This window comes from Lucilia sericata, unplaced genomic scaffold, assembly GCF_015586225.1.
Source record: "Lucilia sericata isolate MDLA Ls3-8-SP2 unplaced genomic scaffold, ASM1558622v1 Contig000116F_arrow, whole genome shotgun sequence".
Classification (NCBI taxonomy): Eukaryota; Metazoa; Arthropoda; class Insecta; order Diptera; family Calliphoridae; genus Lucilia; species Lucilia sericata.
Genome location: NW_023994148.1, coordinates 488,924 through 515,405, shown reverse-complemented (window position 1 = coordinate 515,405; position 26,482 = coordinate 488,924). Strand labels below are relative to the sequence as shown.

Below are 26,482 nucleotides of genomic sequence, written 5' to 3'. Positions count from 1 at the left end.
GTATAACAAACTTTTCTATAGAAAACTTTGTGTATAATACAATTTCCTATTGAAAACTATGTGTATAACAGATTTTTCTATAGAAAACTTTCTGTTTAACACATTTTTCAATAGAAAACTTGGTGTATAACACATTTTTCTATAGAAAAATTGGTGTATAACACATTTTCCATAGAAAAGTTTGTTATACATAAAGTTTTCTTTGTGTATAACAAACTTTTCTATAGAAAAATTTATGTATAACAAACTTTTCTATAGAAAACTTTGTGCATAACAAACTTTTCTATAGAAAATTTTGTGTATAACAAACATTTCTATAGAAAACTTTGTATATAACTTTTTTATAGAAATGTTTGTGTATAACACATTTTTTTATGGAATATTTGGCGTATAACATATTTTCTAAAGAACACTTTTATCTACATATAAAAGATTTTCTGGTGTGCAACACATTTTTCTACAGGAAAACTTGTGTATGACTTATTTTTCTATAGAAAACTTGGATTATAACACATTTTCCTATAAAAAACTTAGTGTATAACACATTTTTCTATAGAAAATTTGGTATATAACACATTTTTCTACAGAAAAAATTGTGTATGACTTATTTTTTATAGAAAACTTGGAGTATGACACATTTTTCTATAGAAAAATTTGTGTATAATATTGTATAAAAACTTGGAGTATACAATTTTTTCTACTAAAAACTTTGTGTATAACTAATTTTTAAATAGAAAAGTTGGTGTATAACACATTTTTGTGTAGTAAAACTTTTTGATTAATAAATTTTTCGATAGAAAACTTTGGGTATAACACATTTTCTATATAGCAAACTCATTTTTCAATAGAAAAGTTGGTCTATAATATATTTTCTACAGAAAAATTGGTGTATAACACATTTTTCTATAGAAAAGTGTGTGTATAACACATTTTATATAGAAAACATTGTGTTTAACTAGTTTTTCTGTAGAAAACTTTGTATATAACACATTTTTCTATAGAAAACTTGGTTTATAACTCATTTTTCTATAGAAAATTTAGCGTATAACAAAGTTTTCTATACAATAATACATTTTCTATAGAAAAATTTAAAACTTCTATAGAGAATTTGTGTATAACACTTTTTTCTATAAAAACTTTGTGTGTAACATATTTTTCTATAGAAAAATTTGACTATAACAGTTTTGTGTAAAATACTGTAAAAAAACTTGGAGTATAAAATTTGTTCTATGTATAACACATTTTTCTGTAGAAAACTTTATATATAACACATTTTATATAGAAAAATTTGTATATAACTCATTTCTCTATAGAAAACTTGTTCTATAACACTTTTTCTATAGAAATTTAGCGTATAACAAAGTTTTCTATACAATAATAAATTTTCTATAGAAAAATTTGTCTATAACAGTATTTTGCCCTAGAGACAAATTTTCGTATAACTCGTTTTTCTATAGAAAAATTGGTGAATAGCACATTTGTTTATAGAAAACTTTGCGTATAACATATTTTTTTATAAAAATCTTAGCGTATAACACATTTTTCTATAAAACAATTCTGTATAACACATTTTTCTATAAAAAAGTAGAAAAACTATATTTTTGTAAAATTTAAAAATTTTCAAACAATTTATTTTTTACAACTGTTTGTTTTTTTATATTTTATTCAACTTCTTTTCTGTTTAAATATAATTTAGTTATTTTTCATTTATATTACAAATAATAATAATAAAAAATTGATTTTATTTCGCTTTAAATTTACAATTATTTAGCTTATATTTTCATCTGTCATTAAATTTTATTTGTAATGCTTTTGAGAGAAGAATTGTTTGGTTTTCTTTAAATTTATTTAATGTAAATTAAAATTTTGACGTTTTGAAATGTTGTTGAAATTGTTTCTTATTTTGTTTGTGAGTTTGTTTTAAACTAGATTTGTTGTTTGTCAAATCCTGTATCCATACACCTTTAAATACAGGATATTTGTTTTCTTTTTCCTTGTAGTAGTTTTGAAATTTTGAAAGAGGAGTTGTTTTGTTGTTGCTTTTACATTTGTTACGATTTTACGATTTTTTTGGTTACATTTTTTTTTTTTTTGTTTTTTTTGTTTTTAAAGAAAATTAAATAGTTAGGAAGAAAGTTTAAGGGAAAAGTAATAAAAAGAAAAAAAAAACAAAAGAAATGAAAAGTAAAAGCAATAAAAAGAAATGAAAAGAAAAAAGTAGTAAATAGAAAGAAAGAAAAAAAAAAATAATACAAAAAATCTCTCAAATGAAATGATGAAGCATTTTTCATTATTCGCCTGCTATTGTTTTCAACATGGTTTGGATACGCTGAAAAATGCAATAAAAATATACCAGTAAAAGTCTTATTTGGCAACACTGTTTTACGTTATACGAAAATGTTTGACAGTGATGCCATGTGCAGTAAGTTGTAGGATCTACAACCCTAGTAATACCGAAATTCATTGCATTAACGACCCTATCCTGAGCGGTTACTACATATTTCGATTTCCATTTAATACAGAAATTTAAAAGGCTTTATTCTCGAATCAAGTGATTCTAGGCGAATTAGGGTATACGTAATCGAATAATCATTCGTATAAAAACACATTTCGAATTTAAATTAAAATCTCTTAGATCTTTTCTTTTTTTCATTAATTCAGACTCTTTTTATGTTAAATACACCGTGTTTCGAAAGTGTTTAGTTTCTAAACGAAATACGTTTTTTTTCAAATGGGTTTCTTTTGAATCGCAATGTTTTTAGGATTTATTGCTTAATTTCATTCAAACGAGTTTTCGAATCGAATAGATCTTTAGTTTTAGCTAATTTTGAGAGGTTTTAAGGATTTTAAGCAAAATTTTTATTCTTTGTTATTCTTCATTATTAGTAATTCTATTCTTTTAAAACTGTTTACCTTCGAAAAAAAGTTTTCTTTTAAATCAACTTATGTATATTTTAAGCAGAAGTATTTCTTTAAAATATTGTTAGTATAGTTTTCTAACATACCTTACCATTAGGAGATAATTTATTTATATATACGGTTTATAGTCATCAGCAGCTTCGCATGGTTATACGATTACCGTTATTTTCCTTTTTGAGATATTTAAGACAAAATACTAATTTTGTTGTAACTATTCGAAAACCATATTTTTGATAAAGCTCGAAAAGACTAGATAGCCATTTTAGCCATTGTAATACCCTTAACATTATAAGGAATCCTGTTATTATTATTGTCACCGAGAGAAACGTGTCACGCTCACGTTTCTCTCTACTTCTAAACAACTTCTGCAATACTTGGGCTTTAGTTGACCATATGGACTTACAATGCCTAGTGATTATTCCTATAAGAACTGAAATTTCTATGAAGGGGCAGGATTTTCAGGGTCCTTTTCGTGAATACAAGGAAGATAAGTTTGGATATTCTCCATGACTATTTTTTGAATATCCTTTTGAGAAACTGCATTCTGAACCTGGAAACCATTTCAATTAAGTTGTGGCAGGGATTAAACGAGAATAGTATGAATGGAATGTCTCTTGCAACCGAATCGTAGAAAATTTCATAGCTAGATTTTCTGACGGCAAATAAACGGAGTTGTTTCCGGCAATCCGGCCTAGTAGAATATGGGTTATTGATCACAGATAGATGATCTAGAGCAAGCGGTATGTTAGAGCAAACCTCTGGGGGAAGCTCTTGTTATACGGATAGCTCTAAAAGGGCACAGAAAGTTTAAATGTCCGTGCTTTTATATAATATATAAAATAGGTTGCAATATGGCGCCCACAGATAAATGTTATCATTTCGCCTAGAGGCCGGTACAGCCAGAAGGTATAAACCGGCCTCTAGGCGATAATTCGCAATGAAAATGCGAATAGAAGAGAACTTGATAAAGTTAACATGACGATTACCAAACCATTTGGACAAATAAGTCTCATACGTATATGGCTACTAAGATCCTACAGGTTAACCCAAACGAGAAGATTACGGGCACAACTATACAAAATTGGATTCATATGAATGTAGAACATGCGGAGAGTACACTTTGTGTCATTACCAGGCTTTCCAAATAACTTGGAAACGATGTTATTCCACATATTAGATACCTCAAGAACACTAATTTTAACATTTAAATGAACTACGTTCTGGCAACTTAGTTTCTGAACATTGAAAGATCATTTCATTCATAGATCTCTATATAAGGCACAAAATAGACCTATTAACAGCCTAAAACCTTCTTGCAACCTAACCTAATAGATGCTATGTTTCTTTATTGATCGTGTAATTCATTTTGGAAGAAACATTTTTTCGAAACGATTTGCTAAATAACCCCTTGTCTTTACATACAATACAATAATGTATTTCTAGAATTTACTTAAGGTTCTGAGAGACCTAACTCCATTGTTTCTCTCATTCGAAGATTGTATAGGAGAAGTCACAGTCACACACAATCGTAAAGCATTCAAATTGAATTTTCATACGATTCCGTTTTTTGTTGGAATACCAATTTCCGATCGTAGCTTAACTGAATGCGGAAACGTAACCGAAATGCAGAATAGGGGTGAATGTCTGTGGTAAAGAACAACGCCCGCGTTATCGTTGATTAGGTCGTTAACTGTTGTCTAGCATTCTTCGTGTAACTGTCCTGGTTTTTACGTTGTGTGCATTAAGAGCATGCTTTCGTTTTAATTCAAAGTGAGGGGTTTCATTAAAAAACTAAACTCAGATATTTACTGAATTGTTTATAAAATTCTGGCACCTTAACATTTCAGAATTGAGAAAACTATTATCCGATGATCGACCAAAATACAACTCTGAGATATTTAACTTTTTTGGACTAATATGACAAAAATACTAGAAAATGATTTCCAATCTTTTCAAATCCCTTATATCTAACAAATTGCCAGTTTTTCCCAAAATGTACTAAATGTTTTCATTTTAAAAACTTAAATTTTCACAGCTCTTGTGTGAAATAAGAAGAAGAAAAAAATGTGTTTTCTATTTTTTTAAATAATTTTCTTTTTATATATATTTTTCTTTCTTTTTTTTTTTTTTTTGTTGGTTTTGTATTACAAATTAATATTTTCGCCTATTTTCTTTGTAGAGTGTTTTTGTTTTTATTTTAAATGTTTTATTTAAGGCTTTTTCATGTTTTTCTTTTTTAAATTAATGTTTTAGTTTATAAAGTAAATTGTAGATTGTGATTTTTCTTTTCTTTTTTTTTTATTACTTCATACTTTTTGCTTGAAAACTTGTTGTTTTGATCATCATCATCATTAATTAATTAATTAATCATTATCAATCATTTTTGTATTAATTTATAATAGAATTATAATAATTTATAATAACGCAAAATAATAAATTGGTAAATTAAAAAAAAATAATAATAATAAAATAAAAATAAAAAAAAAATATTTTTTTAAATGTTTCTTTTTTAATAATAAATCATAATAATAATGCTAATTAATAAATGTATAATATACGATTTTTTATGGATTTTTTTAAATGTTTTTTTTTTTTTTAATTTTATTATTTTTTTTTTTGCATTTTTTTTGTTGTTTGTTTAGAGTTTTTTTTTTTGTTTGTTTTTCTTTTAAATGTAAATTACAACGGAAGTGTCGGTGTATTAGTAGTTGGTGTAGGCGTCAACATTGACGCGGATGGAGGATAACGCAACGTATGCTGTGACGTTGCTTGTTGTATATAATCCTGGCTAGGATTATTTAAAACGCTATCCCTTGAATTTGAATGTGAAGTGGCGCGTAGCAATGTAACTGCTTCGCGTTCTGGACTACATTGGACACCATCTAGTCATTTTTGACGTGATGATTTCTTCTTCTTTCGTTTAAAGAAACAACAACATCTGAAAGGAGAGATAGAGAGAAACGGCGGGGGGTAGATTTAGTAGTATTCAAATATTTATTTCGAAATTTAGAAAATAACGTGAAATTTTTAAATTTTGGTTCTTAGATGAGTTAATGGAATAGTCTACAGACTAGACGATGGACTAGTCAAAAGATTAGTTTATGGACTAGCATGTTGACTAGTCTATTGATCAGTCTATTGTCTAGTTTATGGACTATCTTGTTTACAAGCCAATGAACTAGTCCATAAACTAGTAGACGGTCTAGTCCATAGTCAATCGACTAGTTAATAGACTATTCAATAGACTGATCAATAGACTAATCCATAGACATGTCCAAAGCCTATTCGATAGATTGACAATTGACTAGTCAATAGACCAGTCCATAGTTTAGTCAATAGCCAAGTCTATATACTAGACAATACTCTAGTTCATGGTCTAGTCCATAGTGTAGTCAATGGAAAAGTCCATAGACTAGACAATAGACTAGTCTGCAGACTAGCCCATAAAGTAGACAATAGACTTATCCATAGGCTACACAGTAGACTGATCAATAGATTAGTCACTAGACTAGTCCATAGAATAGACAATGGAGTAGACAATAGACTGGACAATGACTATTCCATAGACTAGTCAATATCCATGTCCATAATCTAGTCCATATACTAGTTCATGGTATAGTCCATAGTGTAGTCAATAGAATAGTTCATAGGATAGTCAATGGACTAGACAATAGACTAGTCCATAAAGTAGACAATAGACTGGTCAATAGGATACACAGTAGACTTATCAATAGATTAGTCACCAGACTAGTCCATAGACTGGTCAATAGACAATAGACTAGACAATTGACTGGACAATTGACTAGTCCAGAGACTAGTCAATAGACCAGTCCATAGTTTAGTCAATAGAATAGTCAATAGGCAAGTCCATAATCTAGTCCATATACTAGTCAATAGTCTAGCTCATGCTCTAGTCCATAGTGTAGTCAATAGAAAAGTCCATAGGATAGTCAATGGAATAGTCCATAGACTAGACAATAGACTAGTCTACAGACTAGTCTATAAAGTAGACAATAGACTGGTCCATAGGCTACACAGTAGACTGGTCAATAGATTAGTTACCAGACTAGTCCATAGAATGGTCAATAGAATAGACAATACACTGGACAATAGACTGGATAATTGACTAATTTATAGACTAGTCAATAGACCAGTCCATAGCTTAGTCAATAGCCAAGTCCATAATCTAGTCCATATACTAGTCAATAGTCTAGTTCATGGTCTAGTCCATAGTGTAGTCAAAGGAATAGTCCATAGTATAGTCAATGGAATAGTCCATAGACTAGACAACAGACTATTATACAGACTAGTCCATAAAGTAGACAATAGACTGGTCCATTGGCTACACAGTAGACTGATCAATAGATTAGTCCATAGACTGGTCAATAGAATAGACAATAGACTAGATAATAGACTGGACAATTGACTAGTTTATAGACTAGTCAATAGATCAGTCCATAGCTTAGTCAATAGCCAAGTCCATAATCTAGTCCATATACTAGTCAATAGTCTAGTTCATGGTCTAGTCCATAGTGTAGTCAATAGAATAGTCCGTAGGATAGTCAATGGAATAGTCCATAGACTAGACAACAGACTATTATACAGACTAGTCCATAAAGTAGACAATAGACTGGTCCATTGGCTACACAGTAGACTGATCAATAGATTAGTCCATAGACTGGTCAATAGAATAGACAATAGACTAGACAATAGACTGGACAATTGACTAGTTTATAGACTAGTCAATAGCCAAGTCCATAATCTAGTCCATATACTAGTTAATAGTCCATATACTAGTTAATAGTCATGATCTAGTTCATAGTATAGTCAATAGAAATGAAATTTTATAAATAAACCTAAAGAAATAATCAAAACATACTTTGTTTCATCGACCAACTCGACTTCAGGCTGTTGTGTTATGGGAGTATTTGAATGACCAGCAGTGGGATCGTCCGCATTTAATTCACCATTTGTTGAACTCACAACCTAAAATTGCAAGAAAAAGACAAAAAAACATAAAAAATAAATTACATTTAGTTAGTTTAATTTATAAATGAAAATAAAAATACCATCGATATAAACAAAATGAAACATACATAAATGATTTGACATTTATTTGAGAGAGAGAGAGATATAGATAGAGAATAAAATGTTTGAAAACCCAATTTCTGCTGATTACAATTTTATACTAAATATTACACAACGATAAATTCTAAAATTAATAAATGGGTGTACAATATTATAAACTCACTGGTAACTACATAAAAATGTAAACAAATCTAACAAATATGAGTTTTTTTTTTATAAAAATAAACAAAAATCAAACGCACACAAATTAAATGCTGATTTAAGTTGTTGTTTAGAATTGTTTAATAAATAAAAAACTGCAATTAAAAATTTTGAGGGCTCTTTTACGGGAGGGTATTTCAGTTAAAATTGCTACTGCTTGAAAAGAAAAACCTACTAAATCAATTAAATCAGCATTTTCTTTAATCAAATCTTTCACAAACCACACAAAGTGAAAAAAACAAAACATACACTTAATAAAAAAAATATATTTTATACCTTTTTTCTATATATTATTTAAATAAAAAACACCTTCTCTAAACTTAAACAAAATTTTAAATTAAAAAAATTAAATTTAGTTTTTTAAAGAAAAACAATTCGTTTAATCTCTTTCGTTCTCTAACTAATCTTTGGAGTTTTGTGGCACCAAAGGTGGTCGTTCTGTTGCCAGTTGTTCAGCAGCAGTAGCAGCCTTAACTGATATTTCTTCATCCTTTTCGTTTTCATAATAAGCATCAAAAGGACTATCATCATCCGAGCCTGAATCTTCGGGTTGTTTCTAAATCAATTAAATTTTGTTTTGTTGTTTATTTTTAGTAAAATTTAACTACTAAAAAATTCTTTAAAATTTCATTTTTCTTGGTAGCTGTTTTAATTTTCTTGCAATTTTTTTTCTGTACTTTTTGAGTTTTTTTAGTAAAAAAAATTGTGTATTTTTTTTTAAATATATTTAGCATTTACCTTAATACACATGCACATTTATTCATAACAACTAAATTAATTAAAATAAACATTCCTTTTTTTAAATAATTATATAAATTATTCGCCAATGCCTTCGTTTATTCATGCATTTTTCCTTTTTCGTTTAACTATATATATATTTATATTTCCAACAAAGTGCTTAATTATGTTAAATGATGATTGGTAATAAGGGATTATGAAATGTTTTAATTTGGGACAGGTATCAAAATGAAATGGTTCCGTTTTTATGAAGTTTTAGAAATCTGAAAAGCCTTATATCTAAATATTTCCCATTAACCAATAAGTCTATCAATTCATATTAGATTCTAAAGAGAGAGTACTAGACTATGGACTAGTCTTCACATTATGCAATGGACTAGCCTGTAGACTGAACTAGTCTAATGACCAGAATATGGACTATTCTGTTGACTGGTCTAATGACTTAACTATGGACAAGTCTATAGACTGGACCAGTCTTTTGGCCAGACTATGAACTAGTCTATAGATTATGGACTAGGCTGTTGACTAGACTAAAGACAAGAGTATTGGCTAGACTATGGACTAATCTATTGACTAGACTATGAACTAATAATACATTAGACTATGGAATAGCCTCTTTACTACACTATGGACTAGTCTGTTGTCTAGGTTATGGTCTATAGTCTGGTCTAGTGTCTAGGTTATGGTCTATAGTCTGGTCTATGGGCCATTCTACTAGTCTGTAGACTAGACTATGGACTAGTTTATAGACTAGACTATGGACTAGTTTATAGACTAGACTATGGACTAGACTATAGACTAGACTATGGACTAGTCTAGACTAGACTATGGAGCTATAGACTAGACTATGGACTAGTCTATAGACTAGACTATGGACTAGTCTATAGACTAGACTATGGACTAGTCTATAGACTAGACTATGGACTAGTCTATAGACTAGACTATGGACTAGTCTATAGACTAGACTATGGACTAGTCTATAGACTAGACTATGGACTAGTCTATAGACTAGACTATGGACTAGTCTATAGACTAGACTATGGACTAGTCTATAGACTAGACTATGGACTAGTCTATAGACTAGACTATGGACTAGTCTATAGACTAGACTATGGACTAGTCTATAGACTATGGACTAGTCTATAGACTATGGACTAGTCTATAGACTATGGACTAGTCTATAGACTATGGACTAGTCTATAGACTATGGACTAGTCTATAGACTATGGACTAGTCTATAGACTATGGACTAGTCTATAGACTATGGACTAGTCTATAGACTAGACTATGGACTAGTCTATAGACTAGACTATGGACTAGTCTATAGACTAGACTATGGACTAGTCTATAGACTAGACTATGTACTAGTCTATAGACTAGACTATGGACTAGTCTATAGACTAGACTATGGACTAGTCTATAGACTAGACTATGGACTAGTCTATAGACTAGACTATGGACTAGTCTATAGACTAGACTATGGACTAGTCTATAGACTAGACTATGGACTAGTCTATAGACTAGACTATGGACTAGTCTATAGACTAGACTATGGACTAGTCTATAGACTAGACTATGGACTAGTCTATAGACTAGACTATGGACTAGTCTATAGACTAGACTATGGACTAGTCTATAGACTAGACTATGGACTAGTCTATAGACTAGACTATGGACTAGTCTATAGACTAGACTATGGACTAGTCTATAGACTAGACTATGGACTAGTCTATAGACTAGACTATGGACTAGTCTATAGACTAGACTATGGACTAGTCTATAGACTAGACTATGGACTAGTCTATAGACTAGACTATGGACTAGTCTATAGACTAGACTATGGACTAGTCTATAGACTAGACTATGGACTAGTCTATAGACTAGACTATGGACTAGTCTATAGACTAGACTATGGACTAGTCTATAGACTAGACTATGGACTAGTCTATAGACTAGACTATGGACTAGTCTATAGACTAGACTATGGACTAGTCTATAGACTAGACTATGGACTAGTCTATAGACTTCACTAGTCTGGACTATGGATCAGTGTTTTGACCAGACTATTAACTAGATACTAGTCTATTTACTAAACCATAGTCTAGTCTATTTACTATACTATAGACTAATATATTGCCTACACAATGAACTAGTCTATTGACTACTCTATGGAGTAGTCTGTTGACTTGTCTATTGATTAATCTTTATATTTTAACGCTATAAGTGAAAGACAGATATGAACACATTATAAACTAATGTACACAGGGATGGAAAGTTCAGTACTATTGTACTGACGGTTGCATGCATTTGTGTTTAAATAAAAGTTAACAATTGTACAGACATTTTTGTCTATATTTTTTCAAGCTGAACGAATCAGAGAATAGTTTTTAGTTGTTCTATCTTGTCGTCATAAGCTCTATATTATTTGTCATATCCTTCAATATACAGATGTCTAGATCATATTATAAGGACCTATAATGTAACAGTTTAATTACTTGCAATAATGAGAAGAAATTTTTAAGATTCATTCATAAACAACAACACCCCAATCTTTAAACATTTAATATTTTCCTTATTTTTTGAAAAATTCTTCAAGATTTAAAATTTATTCGTTGCATTTTTAACAATATCTCTTAAATGTTCTAAAACACTTAAACAAATTTAATGCAAATTTTATTTTAAATAGAAGAGATTTAAAAAAATTTACATTAAAATACCTTTAAATATAATTCATATAACATTTACTAATAATATTTACATAACTTTATTTAACTAGAAATAAATTTATGCAAATGTACTATATTAAACGTTTACAATTGAATAATGTTTAACACAAAAATTTTAATGAATCCTTGAAATAAATATGCAAATATATGTATGTGTTTGTGCAACAAGAAAAAACAAACATACATATTTTACTTAACAACTGTGAATACATTTCATTAAAATACTTTTACCCAAAAAAAGAAAACTAAAAAAAATCTTTAGTTAAAAGAAAACACAAAAATTATCTAAAGTTACGAAAAATGAAAAGATATTAAAAGGAGGAATATAGTATAGTATGTATGTAGTATAAAAACGTGTTTTTGTAGATGTGTAAAAAGCCAGGGATGCAATAAGAAACATTAATTACAGGTACTTTTTTAAGTATACAAATTATTGAAAAAAAAGTACGAAGGACTAGTTTATTGTGCATTAATATGGACTAGTTAGGTAAAAAGTCTATTGACTAATCTAATAAAGAGTTGATTGACTAGTCTAATGAATAGTCTAATGACAAATATATTGACTAGTATATTGACTAGTCGATAAACTAGTCTATTGGCAAATCTATTGAAGAGTCTATTGATTAGTCGATAAACTGGTCTAATGACTAGACGATGAACTAATCTATTAACTATTGACTAGTCTAATGAATAGTCTATTGACTAGTCTAATCACTATTTTATTGACTAGTGTAATGACTATTCTATTAACTAGTCTAATGACAACTCTCTTGACTAGTATATTGCCTAGATGATAATCTAGACTATTGACTAGTCGATAAACTAGGCTATTGACTAGTCGATAAACTTGACTATTGACTAGTCAATAAACTAGTCTATTGACTAATCTATTGACAAGTCTATGGACTAGACGAAAAACTAGTCTATTGATTAGTCGATAAACTACTCTATTGACTAGTCTAAAGACTAGTCTAATGACTAGTCTAATGACTTGTCTATTGACAAGTCTATTGACTAGACGATAAACTAGTCTATTGATTAGTCGATAAACTACTCTATTGGCTAGTTTAATGATTTGTCTAATGCTTAGTCTATTGACTAGTCTAACGACTTGTCTATTGACTAATATAATGATCAGTCCAACAATCAGTCACTAACTAGTCTAATCACCAGTCTTTTGAATTGTCGATAAACTAGTTTTAGGACTAGTATATTGTAGTCTAACAATTAGTCTATTGTCTAGTCTAATGACTGGTCACTAACTATTCTTTTGACTAGTCTAATTACCAGTATATTAACTAGTCGATAAATTTGTCTAATGATCTCTCTATTGATTACTATAGTACAAAATTTTCCATCTCTGGTACAAACCCAATACCCAAGCAAATATGGCAACGCTTTTACAAACATTGGTTTCCGTTATTTAACTTTCGCGAATGGATGGAAGAGAAATGTACAATATTCAGTGCAAAAAGAATTTTTACAACGTATATGTACATAACGCACAAATTTGAATCCTTGAAATACTTAGTACAAATTTCCCATTATTTTGGTACAATTTATAATTATTGTTTTGCATCACTGATCTGTGTACTATGTATGAATGTGTATTTTAAATGTAATGAAGTAAACGAAAGAAAAGAAAAATCATTAAATACTTCTTCCTACACAAACGACACACAGCACGTTTAGGTGTTCTATTTTTTGACGAATTGTGATATTTCTAACAGTACTCAGCAGTTAACAAATTACATTTATAATTAAAATGTACGAAAGATATGGAAAAACTACTAGAAAATAAATAATACTCAATATTATTAAGAAGTTAAAAGAAATAGAAAACTGCTTTGAAATGTATAGTATATGCTTAAAAAGTGTCTCATTCTACATTTTACTTTTTCCAAGATTAATACGATGAAAAAATCAATTTAAATGAAAAAAAATGCAATTAAATATTTGCAAATACTACAAAAATAAATCAAGTTATTAAGAGAAAATTTAGAGTATTTGTGTTTGAGTGTGTATGTGTGTTTTGGAGTAAGTGAAATTTAACAGAACAGAGAGGAGAGACAGAGTTACAAGGTACCTTGAATAAATGTAGAGTAAATCAAGTGAAAACATTAGAAATGAAAACATCAAAAATATAAGAGTCTGCATAAGGAAAATCAATCAAACAATCAATCAATCAACAGGTTTTTTTATTTATTTAAGTTCATATACATAAAAAAAGAGTAATAGTTGTAGAAGAAGAACAAGAATAATAGTTAAAAAAAGTAACGGAATAATAGTCAAAAGGAAAAAAATGTAAACAGAGAAAAATGTATTGTAATGTGAACGCAGAAATGTCAGGGCATAAAAGGATACTTTAAGAAAATATTTTTGTGCTTAATTACAATTGCGACGATGGACTTTAAACTACTAGAAGATTTAATTAAGTGGTATAGTCTGAAAATTTTTGAAATCACTGAGGACTGTAACCACATTCCAGTAGTTCCATGTAAAGGTGCTTAGAAATAAAGAGAAAAAATGTTTGAGAGAAGTTATTGAGTTTTCTCATGCCCAATCCTTATGATAATAATCGAGACCAAAACGTTTTTGTAAATGAATTATTTATGTATAAAAGCTATCATTAGCTCCATGGAAATGTACTAAGTAATAAATAGAAAAAATATTCAGTATTTCTGAGCATTCTCATGTTTAATCCTATTAGACATTTTGCAGTTGATACTGCTATTCGATTATCGATTGGCGTTATCTCTCCTAACCTATTTCTATTTTGATAACTTGGAACGTCTAGTCCTTTACTATACTAGAATAAACTTCAATGTCGGGCGACTATCGCCATCATTACTTCATTAAGTAGTCTTCAATATCTAAGTCCAGGGTATTATTATGATATTCCCCAGGAAATGAACATTATTAAGGCTTCAATTTTATAACAATGTCTTCATTAGTTCTCAATATAACGAACAATTTTCCAAACACTGTGGCCTGCAATAAATTTTGTTATCAATAAATTGCCTTCACTTAAAAGTTAAAACAGAGCTGACATTGTTAACATTTAGATAACAATGAAGTTGCCAGATAGTTTTTTGATGATATCCTTTCAATTGCAAGGAATGTTGTTAAAGTCCTGAGACACATTTAAACTATAAATTACTTGCAAATGTAAATCAACTGTCGAATTGGAAAACTGCATAATTAGAAACCATTAGAACGACAATATTCTGACAAATTCTGAGCATTCTCATGTTTAATCCGATTATTAATTCGATTATCGATTGGCGTTATCTCTCATAACCTATTTCTATTTTGATAACTTGGAACGTCTAGTCCTTTATTATACTAGAATAAACTTCAATGTCGGGTGACTACCGCCATCATTACTTCATTAAGTAGTCTTTAATATCTAAGTCCAGGGTATTATTATGATATTCCCCAGGAAATGAACATTTAGGCTTCAATTTTATAACAATTTTCCAAACACTGTGGCCTGCAATAAATTTTGTTATCAATAAATTGCCTTCACTTAAAAGTAAAAACAGAGCTGACATTGTTAACATTTAGATAGCAATGAAGTTGCCAGATAGTTTTTTGATCCTTTCAATTGCAAGGAAAGTTGTTAAAGTCCTGAGCCACATTTAAACTATAAATTAATTGCACATGTAAATCAACTGTCGAATTGGGAAACTGCATAATTAGAAACCATTAGAACGACAAATGGCATACAAACGTAAATCAACTTAATAACACCTCAGTTTAAACTTTGTCAACTTTTATACAAGCATTTTCAATAGTTCTAGCCCCCATTACGGTTTCATGGGGGCTAGGTGAAATAATGGAACAATATCAAACAAAATCATAAGGTTTCTTCTTTGTAAAGTAATACGTGTTTCAAATTTTATAGGATTATCTTCAAAATTGGTTTATATATACAGACGGACGGATCGACACAGAGAAACTGAGCCGATTGGTACATTTTAAGGATGGTATAAGACCATAAAACCAATGTACCCTTTCCACTAAAAGGGTGTAGGGTATAAAAAACATTGTTCCTAACTAAACGAGCAATCATATTTTTTCAATAAATAGACATCACTTATAAGTTAAAAGAGAGTTGCCAATGTTAACATTAACATGTGAATGAAGTTGCCAGATATTTTTTTGTTAATATCCCTTAAATTATAAGGAAAACAAAACTAAAGATTGGAAACAACATATATAGGAATTAGGGAAATAATGAAATTGTTTCGTTATTATATTATCATTATCATCCATCGATCCAATTGTAATTAAGTACATTTAATTAAAAAATTCACAATAAATCAATTTTACATAAATTTCACTGTAAAAATGCTAGACTTAATTATTACACATTTTTACCTAAAAACATTTATATATAAATAACACTTCCCACCCAATAACAATAGATTAGTAAAAATTAAATAAACATATATCAAGAATTTTATATAATTCAAATATTTTTTTTACAAAAAAGACATAAATATTTTAAACAAATTGTTTTATACAACCGCAATGAAATTAGTATATGAATGATTTATTTTTTTTAATATTTTCCTTAATTTGTACACACATTTATAAAAACAAAAAGAACAACATGAAGTTTTTGTTTTTTTTGACACTCAGAAACTTACCTGTACAGAACCATGCCTATCGGCAGGCGTAAGATTGCCTAGTGTAGCACCTGGTTTAGGTACATCTGGCCACGCAGCAACACCTCCTTTGGCATTTGTCTAAAATGTTTGCCAAAATCCCATCAAAACAAAAACACACAACATAAATATGCGCAAAAACACGCATCATTTGGCGTGTTTTTTATTTAAAAGTAACGGTTTGTTTTGTCAAACAAAAATGTTGTTCGTTGAGGTTTTTAATAGAGAGTGCATTCATTCAAATTCATTCATTTTAGAGTTGGATGTCAGAGTTTAAGGATGGTTTTTTGTTTGTTTGTTATTTGGGGATGTTTTATGGATGTGGTAATAAGCCGATGATGGTTGGTTGTTTGGTTTTAACATCATTTTGGTTTGTGGTTTTATTTGATTTTTATGGTATTTATAGTTGTTTTTTATATTTTTGTTGTTTTTATTTTTACAATTTAGTAGTACGTTTCATTTGTTTTTGGATTTTTTTTTTTAGTTAATTTGGATAATTATGAAAAAAATAAATAAAATAATTTCATAAGTTTTATGTTGGATTTTTTTTTTAAATTTTGTTTAAAAATATATAAATTTAGTTTAAAAATTTAGAAGAAAAAACCTTTAGCCATAAGAAGTTTATTTTGAAAAATTATAAATTACAAAATAAAATAGAAAAATTCAAAAGTTATTACAAAAAAAAGCAACAAAACAATAAGAACAACAAAAAAGCACCATTACTAAAATTGTAGCTAGAATTTAGTTTTAGATTTTTACTGGTTTTAATTTCGTTTTAATAAAGCTGCCAGAGTTCAGGACAATACATGTTATCTACAACTAAGATTTTAAGTTATTTTTTACAATTACAAGTTTTTTTTACAATTAATCTATAACTTTAAAAGAAATATTGCTGTATGTTGAGCTCTATACTTTGGGAAAGGGTTAACTGTTTCTCTTGTTTATGCTTAGTGTCCCGAATTAAATTCCTTATTGAAAATTTGTGATAAAATAATTTTATTAAATCATTCAAAAGATCAGATCAGCTAGATTTTTTAAGAGATAAACAATGCTTTTGTATGAGTCCGAATGTTTTTAGTTCAATATATTGGCATCACTGTAAATGACGTACATTTTATTTTAAAATAGACCGAGATGGTGCTGCCAATGTAAACAATTATATGAATGAAGAGTTAACAGATAAATTTTCCTAACTAACGTCTAGTCTAGACTATTGTCTAGTCTTTAGCCTAGTCTATGGTCTAGTCTATAGTCTAGTCTTTAGCCTAGTCTATGGTCTAGTCTATAGTCTAGTCTATAGACTAGTATATAGTCTAGTCTATAGTCTAGTCTATAGTCTATATAGTCTAGTCTATAGTCTAGTCTATAGACTAGTATAGTCTAGTCTAGTCTAGTCTATAGTCTAGTCTATAGTCTAGTCTATAGTCTAGTCTATAGTCTAGTCTATAGTCTAGTCTATAGTCTAGTCTATAGTCTAGTCTATAGTCTAGTCTATAGTCTAGTCTATAGTCTAGTCTATAGTCTAGTCTATAGTCTAGTCTATAGTCTAGTCTATAGTCTAGTCTATAGTCTAGTCTATAGTCTAGTCTATAGTCTAGTCTATAGTCTAGTCTATAGTCTAGTCTATAGTCTAGTCTATAGTCTAGTCTATAGTCTAGTCTATAGTCTAGTCTATAGTCTAGTCTATAGTCTAGTCTATAGTCTAGTCTATAGTCTAGTCTATAGTCTAGTCTATAGTCTAGTCTATAGTCTAGTCTATAGTCTAGTCTATAGTCTAGTCTATAGTCTAGTCTATAGTCTAGTCTATAGTCTAGTCTATAGTCTAGTCATAGTCTAGTCTATAGTCTAGTCTATAGTCTATAGACTAGAAAATTCTATAGTCTATAGTCTAGTCTATAGTCTAGTCTATAGTCTAGTCTATAGTCTATTCTTTAGTCTAGTCTATAGTCTAGTCTATAGTCTAGTCTATAGTCTATAGACTAGAAAATTCTATAGTCTAGTCTATAGTCTAGTCTATAGTCTAGTCTATAGTCCAGTCTATAGTCTAGACTATAGCCTAGTCTATAGTCTAGTCTATAGTCTAGTCTATAGTCTAGTCTATAGTCTAGTCTATAGTCTAGTCTATAGTCTAGTCTATAGTCTAGTCTATAGTCTAGTCTATAGTCTAGTCTATAGTCTAGTCTATAGTCTAGTCTATAGTCTAGTCTAGTCTATAGTCTAGTCTATAGTCTAGTCTATAGTCTAGTCTATAGTCTAGTCTATTGTCTAGTCTATAGTGTAGTCTATCGTCTATAGTCTAGACGATTATCTAGTCTATAGTCTGAACTATTGTCTAATCTAGGCTATTTTCTAGTCTATAGTTTAGAGATGGAATTGTCAATGAAACCATATATAGTTAAGTCTATCGACTAGTTCATTGTCTAGTATATAGTGAAGATAAACGTATAGTCTAGACTAGCGACTGGTCTATCGTCTCGTTTATTGATTTGTTTATTGTCTTGTCTATTGATTAATTTATTTGAATCTACCGTATCGACTTGTCCATCATTTGGTTTATTTTATCACTACATCGTCCATTTTCCCGGATTTATCTATAGTGTAGTCATCAATATTTGTCCATTTTCTAGTCTATAGTAGTGCACTGGCAACAATAAAAACGTAGTTGTCAAAAGAGATAAGAAAGCGGGCGGCCACTCAAATGAAGTTACCACATCGTTTTTTTGCATTTCTGTTTGAGTCATATTCAGCTCAAATTGGTTGGAGATTGATTAGTATTTCAAAATTTCTTAAATTTAATTTATCACACATAAGTTTACTACAAAAAGTTTAGTTAATTTAACTATAATTTTCTCTGTTATATACAAAATTACAAAACTATTGTTATTAATTAATGTACATACTATTTTAACTAGGATATTTTTATTATTTATACAAGTTAGTAAAATAATAAGTAAATTTACAGAAAATTAGTAAACAAAAGCATTAATAAAAAAAGCTTTAAACATAAAAACTAAAGGTTTTAGTTACAAAATTTAAAAATATTAACAAAAAAACCAAAAAGCTTTTTATAAATTAATATATAACATTATTTATAAAGTTAAAAAATAATCCTTTTTTAGACCATTACACAAAGAAAAGCACACATTAAAACCACCTACGTGAGAGTTGTTATAAAAACTAGCTTTTGCCTAAAACAATACTGCTACCACGCCCTATTAATCTTTACGTTTATCACAACAAATTCTAACCTCCAAAATTAAAAATTCTTCATCATCATCTTCATAATCAAAATAAGAAACATCCTGTTTATTTTTTTTTTTGTTGATATTTAAACAAAAATAAACAAAATTTAAATTTTAATAAAATTAAGTTTTTAAATACTAAAGAAGAAAAACTTGTTTAAAAGACATTTAATAGTATTAAAATGTTTATACAATTAAAGAAGAATACCCATAGAAAATAAACTATTTGTGAAAAAGAAATACATAGTTTAAAGATTTTATTTGTTAAAGGCTAAAATAGTTGTTAGGTAATTACCTCGAAAATAGGCAGAGTTTATTTTGAAATGCTATGACAACACTGTTTATATCTTAAGGGAGTGATGTGGCAACACTAGGAAATGCACTTGACAACAGGCATGGAAAATTCAGCCTTAAGTCTAGAGTCTAATAGAGTTTAAACTATAGACTAGTCGATCGTCTAGTCCATAGTCTACAGTCTAAACTATAGTATAGTCTATAGTCTACTCCATAGTCTAGTCTAGTCTATAATTTAGTCTATAGTCTACTTTATTGTCTAGTCCATAGTCTAGTCTATAGTCTAGTCTATAATCTAGTCTATAGTCTAGTCTATAATCTAGTCTATAGTCTAGTCTATAGTCTAGTCTATAGTCTAGTCTATAGTCTAGTCTATAGTCTAGTCTATAGTCTAGTCTATAGTCTAGTCTATAGTCTAGTCTATAGTCTAGTCTATAGTCTAGTCTATAGTCTAGTCTATAGTCTAGTCTATAGTCTAGTCTATAGTCTAGTCTATAGTCTAGTCTATAGTCTAGTCTATAGTCTAGTCTATAGTCTAGTCTATAGTCTAGTCTATAGTCTAGTCTATAGTCTAGTCTATAGTCTAGTCTATAGTCTAGTCTAGTCTAGTCTATAGTCAGTCTATAGTCTAGTCTATAGTCTAGTCTATAGTCTAGTCTATAGTCTAGTCTATAGTCTAGTCTATAGTCTAGTCTATAGTCTAGTCTATAGTCTAGTCTATAGTCTAGTCTATAGTCTAGTCTATAGTCTAGTCTATAGTCTAGTCTATAGTCTAGTCTATAGTCTAGTCTATAGTCTAGTCTATAGTCTAGTCTATAGTCTAGTCTATAGTCTAGTCTATAGTCTAGTCTATAGTCTAGTCTATAGTCTAGTCTATAGTCTAGTCTATAGTCTAGTCTATAGTCTAGTCTATAGTCTAGTCTATAGTCTAGTCTATAGTCTAGTCTATAGTCTAGTCTATAGTCTAGTCTATAGTCTAGTCTATAGTCTAGTCTATAGTCTAGTCTATAGTCTAGTCTATAGTCTAGTCTATAGTCTAGTCTATAGTCTAGTCTATAGTCTAGTCTATAGTCTAGTCTATAGTCTAGTCTATAGTCTAGTCTATAGTCTAGTCTATAGTCTAGTCTATAGTCTAGTCTATAGTCTAGTCTATAGTCTAGTCTATAGTCTAGTCTATAGTCTAGTCTATAGTCTAGTCTATAGTCTAGTCTATAGTCTAGTCTATAGTCTAGTCTATAGTCTAGTCTATAGTCTAGTCTATAGTCTAGTCTATAGTCTAGTCTATAGTCTAGTCTATAGTCTAGTCTATAGTCTAGTCTATAGTCTAGTCTATAGTCTAGTCTATAGTCTAGTCTATAGTCTAGTCTATAGTCTAGTCTATAGTCTAGTCTATAGTCTAGTCTATAGTCTAGTCTATAGTCTAGTCTATAGTCTAGTCTATAGTCTAGTCTATAGTCTAGTCTATAGTCTAGTCTATAGTCTAGTCTATAGTCTAGTCTAGTCTAGTCTATAGTCTAGTCTATAGTCTAGTCTATAGTCTAGTCTATATTCTAGTCTATAGTCTAGTCTATAGTCTAGTCTAGCCTATAGTCTAGTCTATAGTCTATTCTATAGTCTATTCTATAGTCTATTCTATAGTCTAGTCTATAGTCTAGTCTATAGTCTAGTCTATAGTCTAATCTATATTCTAGTCTATAGTCTAGTCTATATTCTAGTCTATAGTCTAGTCTATAGTTTAGTCTATAGTCTAGTCTAGTCTATAGTCTAGTCTACAGTCTAGCATTTAGTCTAGCATATAGTCTAGTCTATAATCTAGTATATCTTTTAGTCTATAGTCTAGTCTATAGTCTAGTCTATAGTCTAGTCTTTAGTCTAGTCTATAGTCTAGTCTATAGTCTAGTCTATAGTCTAGTCTATAGTATAGTCTATAGTATAGTCTATAGTATAGTCTATAGTCTAGTCTATAGTCTAGTCTATAGTCTAGTCTATAGTCTAGACTATAGTCTAGTCTAGTCTAGTCTATAGTCTAGTCTATAGTCTAGTCTATAGTCTAGTCTATAGTCTAGTCTATAGTCTAGTCTAGTCTATAGTCTAGTCTAGTCTAGTCTATAGTCTAGTCTAGTCTAGTCTATAGTCTAGTCTAGTCTATAGTCTAGTCTATAGTCTAGTCTATAGTCTAGTCTATAGTCTAGTCTATAGTCTAGTCTATAGTCTAGTCTACAGTCTAGCATTTAGTCTAGCATATAGTCTAGTCTATAATCTAGTATATAGTCTACTCTATAGTCTAGTCTATAGTCTAGCCTATAGTCTAGTCTATAGTCTAGCCTATAGTCTAGTCTATAGTCAAACCTATAATCTAGTCTATAGTCTAGCCTATAGTCTAGTCAATAGTCTAGCCTATAGTCTGGTCTATAGTCTAGCCTATAGTCTGGTCTATAGTCTAGTCTAGGTTTAGGAGTTTAAGGACAAACCGTGATGCCAACCAACTGTTTTAAGGGATAAGTTAGTACTAAAACTATGAATTAGGGTTAAAAGCGGTTACGGTACAACAAAAGATCTTTAAAGATATAAATTTAAACTAATCAGTGATGCTAACTGTTTGTAAAACAAAACGAAAGCTTAGTTATTAAAAGAAAGTAAAAATTTAGGTTTTATGTTTATAGTTTAAACAAAATGAAGCAAAGCTTATTAAATACGAAAAATATTAAAAACATTTAAAGAATTATTTGTAAACAAAGAGCTAAACTATAAATTGAATAAAATGAAGGAAGGGTAAATTAAGCTCCACAATGGGATTTTAAACATGAAAGAAAAAAACTCAAACAAATTTGAATTTTTCAAAAGATCTATAAAGTTTACTATAAAAACATTTCAAAATAAACTGCCGTTTTTTAAATTTATGTTCCAATTGAATACCAGAAACTTTTAAACAAAATTTTCCATTTCTTAGATAAGTTATTTTAAAAATTCTTTAAAGAAATTCATTATAAACTAAAAATTCTTTAAATTCAATTGGAAATTCTAAACCACATAAATATTTAATGAAAAAATTTAAGTTATAATAAAAAAAAGAAAAATTATACATTACCTTGCCTGTAACATTATGACGATCTTTATTTGGTGAAATGATAACTTCATGACCTGTTTGTAAAGAACCAACCGGCGTTGACTGTTTGTTGTAGTTTAAGTGGGTGGTAGTGGTGGTGGTTGTGTTTACAATTAAAACATTTACATTTATGATTTATTTTTTTTATCAAGAAAATGATAAAGATGATGAAGAGATTTTTTTTTTTTTTTAGTTTGTCATTCAATTATTAACAACAAGAGAGCGAGATGTAGACCACAATCATTTTAATTGTCGTTTTTAAATACGTTGATGATAAAACACACACATACATGGTTCAATGTGTTTGGTTGATTTGTTTTGCAATAAAAATAAAATAAAAATAAATTTTTAATATTAGTCATTATGTTATGCGTAAGAAATAATAGAATACTATTATTGTTATAATTACTGATAAAAAATTATCATAGTTTTTTTTTTTGCTGTTATTTTTTCATTTAAAAAAATTTATATCTCAAATACAACAACACTCAGCTAGCATACGGTGTTCTAAGAAAATTATGATTTTGTTTTGCGGTTTTTTGTTTTATCTAAGATAAATAATAATTATTATAAAAATCATGGTTTTATAAAGAAAACTAAAAAAGCCATAAAATAATAAAAAATTGTTTTTCAATAAGAATTTTCCAGGGATTTAAAAAAAAATAATAAAAAGTAACTTTCATATTAAAGCCACTACACAGACCTACTGGAGGCCACCATCTGTAAATTTGGTTTTAGACTATACTGAAGACTAGACTATAGAATAGACTATAGACTAGATTATAGAATATACTATAAGCTAGACCACATACTAGACTATAGAATAGACTATTCACTAGGATGTAGATTCTAGACTGGACAACAATCTAGACTATAGAAAAAACTACAGAATAGACAAGACCATGAACTAGATCTATAAACTAGACTATTGACAAGACTATAGGCTAGACTGTAGCCTAACTATAGACAAGACTGTAGACCAGACTATAGACTAGACTATAGACAAGACTGTAGACCAGACTATAGACTGGACTATAGACTAGACTATAGACTAGACTATAGACTCGACTATAGACTAGACTATAGACTCGACTATAGACTAGACTATAGACTAGACTATAGACTCGACTATAGACTAAACTATAGACTAGACTATAGACTAGAATATAGACTAGACTATAGACTAGACTATAGACTAGACTATAGACTAGACTATAGACTAGACTATAGACTAGACTATAGACTAGACTATAGACTAGACTATAGACTAGACTATAGACTAGACTATAGACTAGTCTATAGACTAGACTATAGACTAGACTATAGATTAGACTATAGACTAGACTATAGACTAGACTATTGTCTAGACTATAGACTAGACTATTGTCTAGACCATAGACTAGACTATAGACTAGACTATAGACTAGACTATAGACTAGACTATAGACTAGACTATAGACTAGACTATAGACTAGACTATAGACTAGACTATAGACTAGACTATAGACTAGACTATAGACTAGACTATAAACTATACTATAGACTAGACTATAAACTATACTATAGACTAGACTATAGACTAGACTATATACTAGACTATATACTAGACTATTGACTAGACTATAGACTAGACTATAGACTAGACTATAGACTAGACTATAGACTAGACTATAGACTAGACTATAGACTAGACTATAGACTAGACTATAGACTAGACTATAGACTAGACTATAGACTAGACTATAGACTAGACTATAGACTAGACTATAGACTAGACTATAGACTAGACTATAGACTAGACTATAGACTAGACTATAGACTAGACTATAGACTAGACTATAGACTAGACTATAGACTAGACTATAGACTAGACTATAGACTAGACTATAGACTAGACTATAGACTAGACTATAGACTAGACTATAGACTAGACTATAGACTAGACTATAGACTAGACTATAGACTAGACTATAGACTAGACTATAGACTAGACTATAGACTAGACTATAGACTAGACTATAGACTAGACTATAGACTAGACTATAGACTAGACTATAGACTAGACTATAGACTAGACTATAGACTAGACTATAGACTAGACTATAGACTAGACTATAGACTAGACTATAGACTAGACTATAGACTAGACTATAGACTAGACTATAAACTAGACTATAGACTAGACTATAGACTAGACTACAGACTAACCTATAGACTAGACTATTTCCTAGACTATAGAGTAGACTATAGATTAAGTTATAGACTGGACTATAGACTGGATTATAGACTGGACTATAAAATAGACCACAGACTAGACTATAGACAAGACTAGACACTTTAGATTAGGCATTAGAGTAGATAACAGTCTAGATAGACTATTAACCAGATTATATACAAGATCAATTATAGGATAGCCTACAGTCTAAACTATGGACTAGTCTTATGAATAGGCTTTCCCTGAAAACAATTCTTATTAAAAATCATAAATACAAAATTTTTTGCAAATTAAAATTTTCCAAATTAAAAAAATTACAATAACAAAAATAATTATCAATCAAAAAATGATACCTTATCCGATTTATTTTTGGCTAAATGAGAAGGTGGAGCATTTTTCAAAACTTTCATTTTTTCAAGTTGTTCCTTACTCTGGTAATTTTGAACATAATTTTTGGTGAAAGACATAAAAATTAATTTAAAATAACAAATAAAATAAAACAAATTCTTTTTTAAAAAATGCCATAGTAAAACAAAACAAATTATTAATAAGTTTAAAAAAATATTAAAACACATATGGAAGAAAATAGTTAACTCATACATATTAAAATTTTTGCAATAAAACCAAAAAAAGAAAGTTTTAATTTTTTTTTAAAATTTACATTAATTTAGTTAAAAAAACTATTTTTAATTGCTTGCATTTTGCTTTTGGATAACTTGACTTGATTCAAAAGAAAAGACCTTAAAAATAAAATTGAAATTGTTAGAAAACATTTACAAACAAAAACCATAACAAAATTGGCACCTTTTTCTTGGACTATCAAAACAAAACATAAAATTTCTTCAAACATTAATTGAAATTTAAACAAACTTCTTCATTCTTTTCAACTGCAAATCCTGCAAATGCTCCAAAACTTATAAGAAAAATATTCATTCAAAACTCTTCTATATTTTCCAATTATTCATTCACCCAGATTTGTTTGTTTTAGTTAAACTAATTGAATTTTGTTGTTTTCTTTGTGTGTAAATGTTAAATTGTATCACGTTTACTGCCTACCATTGTCTTCCCTGTCCAGTCGAATTCTCCATCATCCACGTAGCCTTTACGATCGAATAAGTCTTGGAACAGTCTTCGCAGAAAATCATAATCGGGCGTTTCAAAAAAATCTAATCGCCTCACATAACGTAAATATGTGGCAAACTCTTCAGGATGACCATCACAAAGTACCTAAAAAGGGGAAAACCGAAACAGGACCATTTTTATTTGTTTCTCTAAATTAT

At 29.2% G+C, this 26,482-nt stretch overlaps 1 protein-coding gene across 30 annotated transcripts in view; it reads right to left on the bottom strand.

Moving 5' to 3' along the window:
• Positions 1–5,211: 5,211 nt before the first annotated feature.
• LOC119600552 (casein kinase I) overlaps positions 5,212–26,482 on the bottom strand; it is a 90,885-nt gene continuing 69,614 nt past the window's right edge. For 6 of the 30 annotated variants that reach the window (XM_037950839.1, XM_037950850.1, XM_037950830.1 and 3 more), the window contains 7 exons: positions 26,259–26,429; positions 25,556–25,633; positions 22,970–23,050; positions 19,594–19,647; positions 16,328–16,426; positions 7,799–7,905; positions 5,806–5,857 (listed from right to left, as the gene is read on the bottom strand). In XM_037950839.1, the coding sequence (XP_037806767.1) occupies positions 5,806–5,857; positions 7,799–7,905; positions 16,328–16,426; positions 19,594–19,647; positions 22,970–23,050; positions 25,556–25,633; positions 26,259–26,429 (642 nt within the window). Of the gene's footprint in view, positions 5,858–7,798; positions 7,906–8,484; positions 8,765–16,327; positions 16,427–19,593; positions 19,648–22,969; positions 23,051–25,555; positions 25,943–26,006; positions 26,430–26,482 lie in introns of those variants that run through there. The other 24 variants (XM_037950832.1, XM_037950833.1, XM_037950837.1 and 21 more) reach the window with 17 other exon arrangements.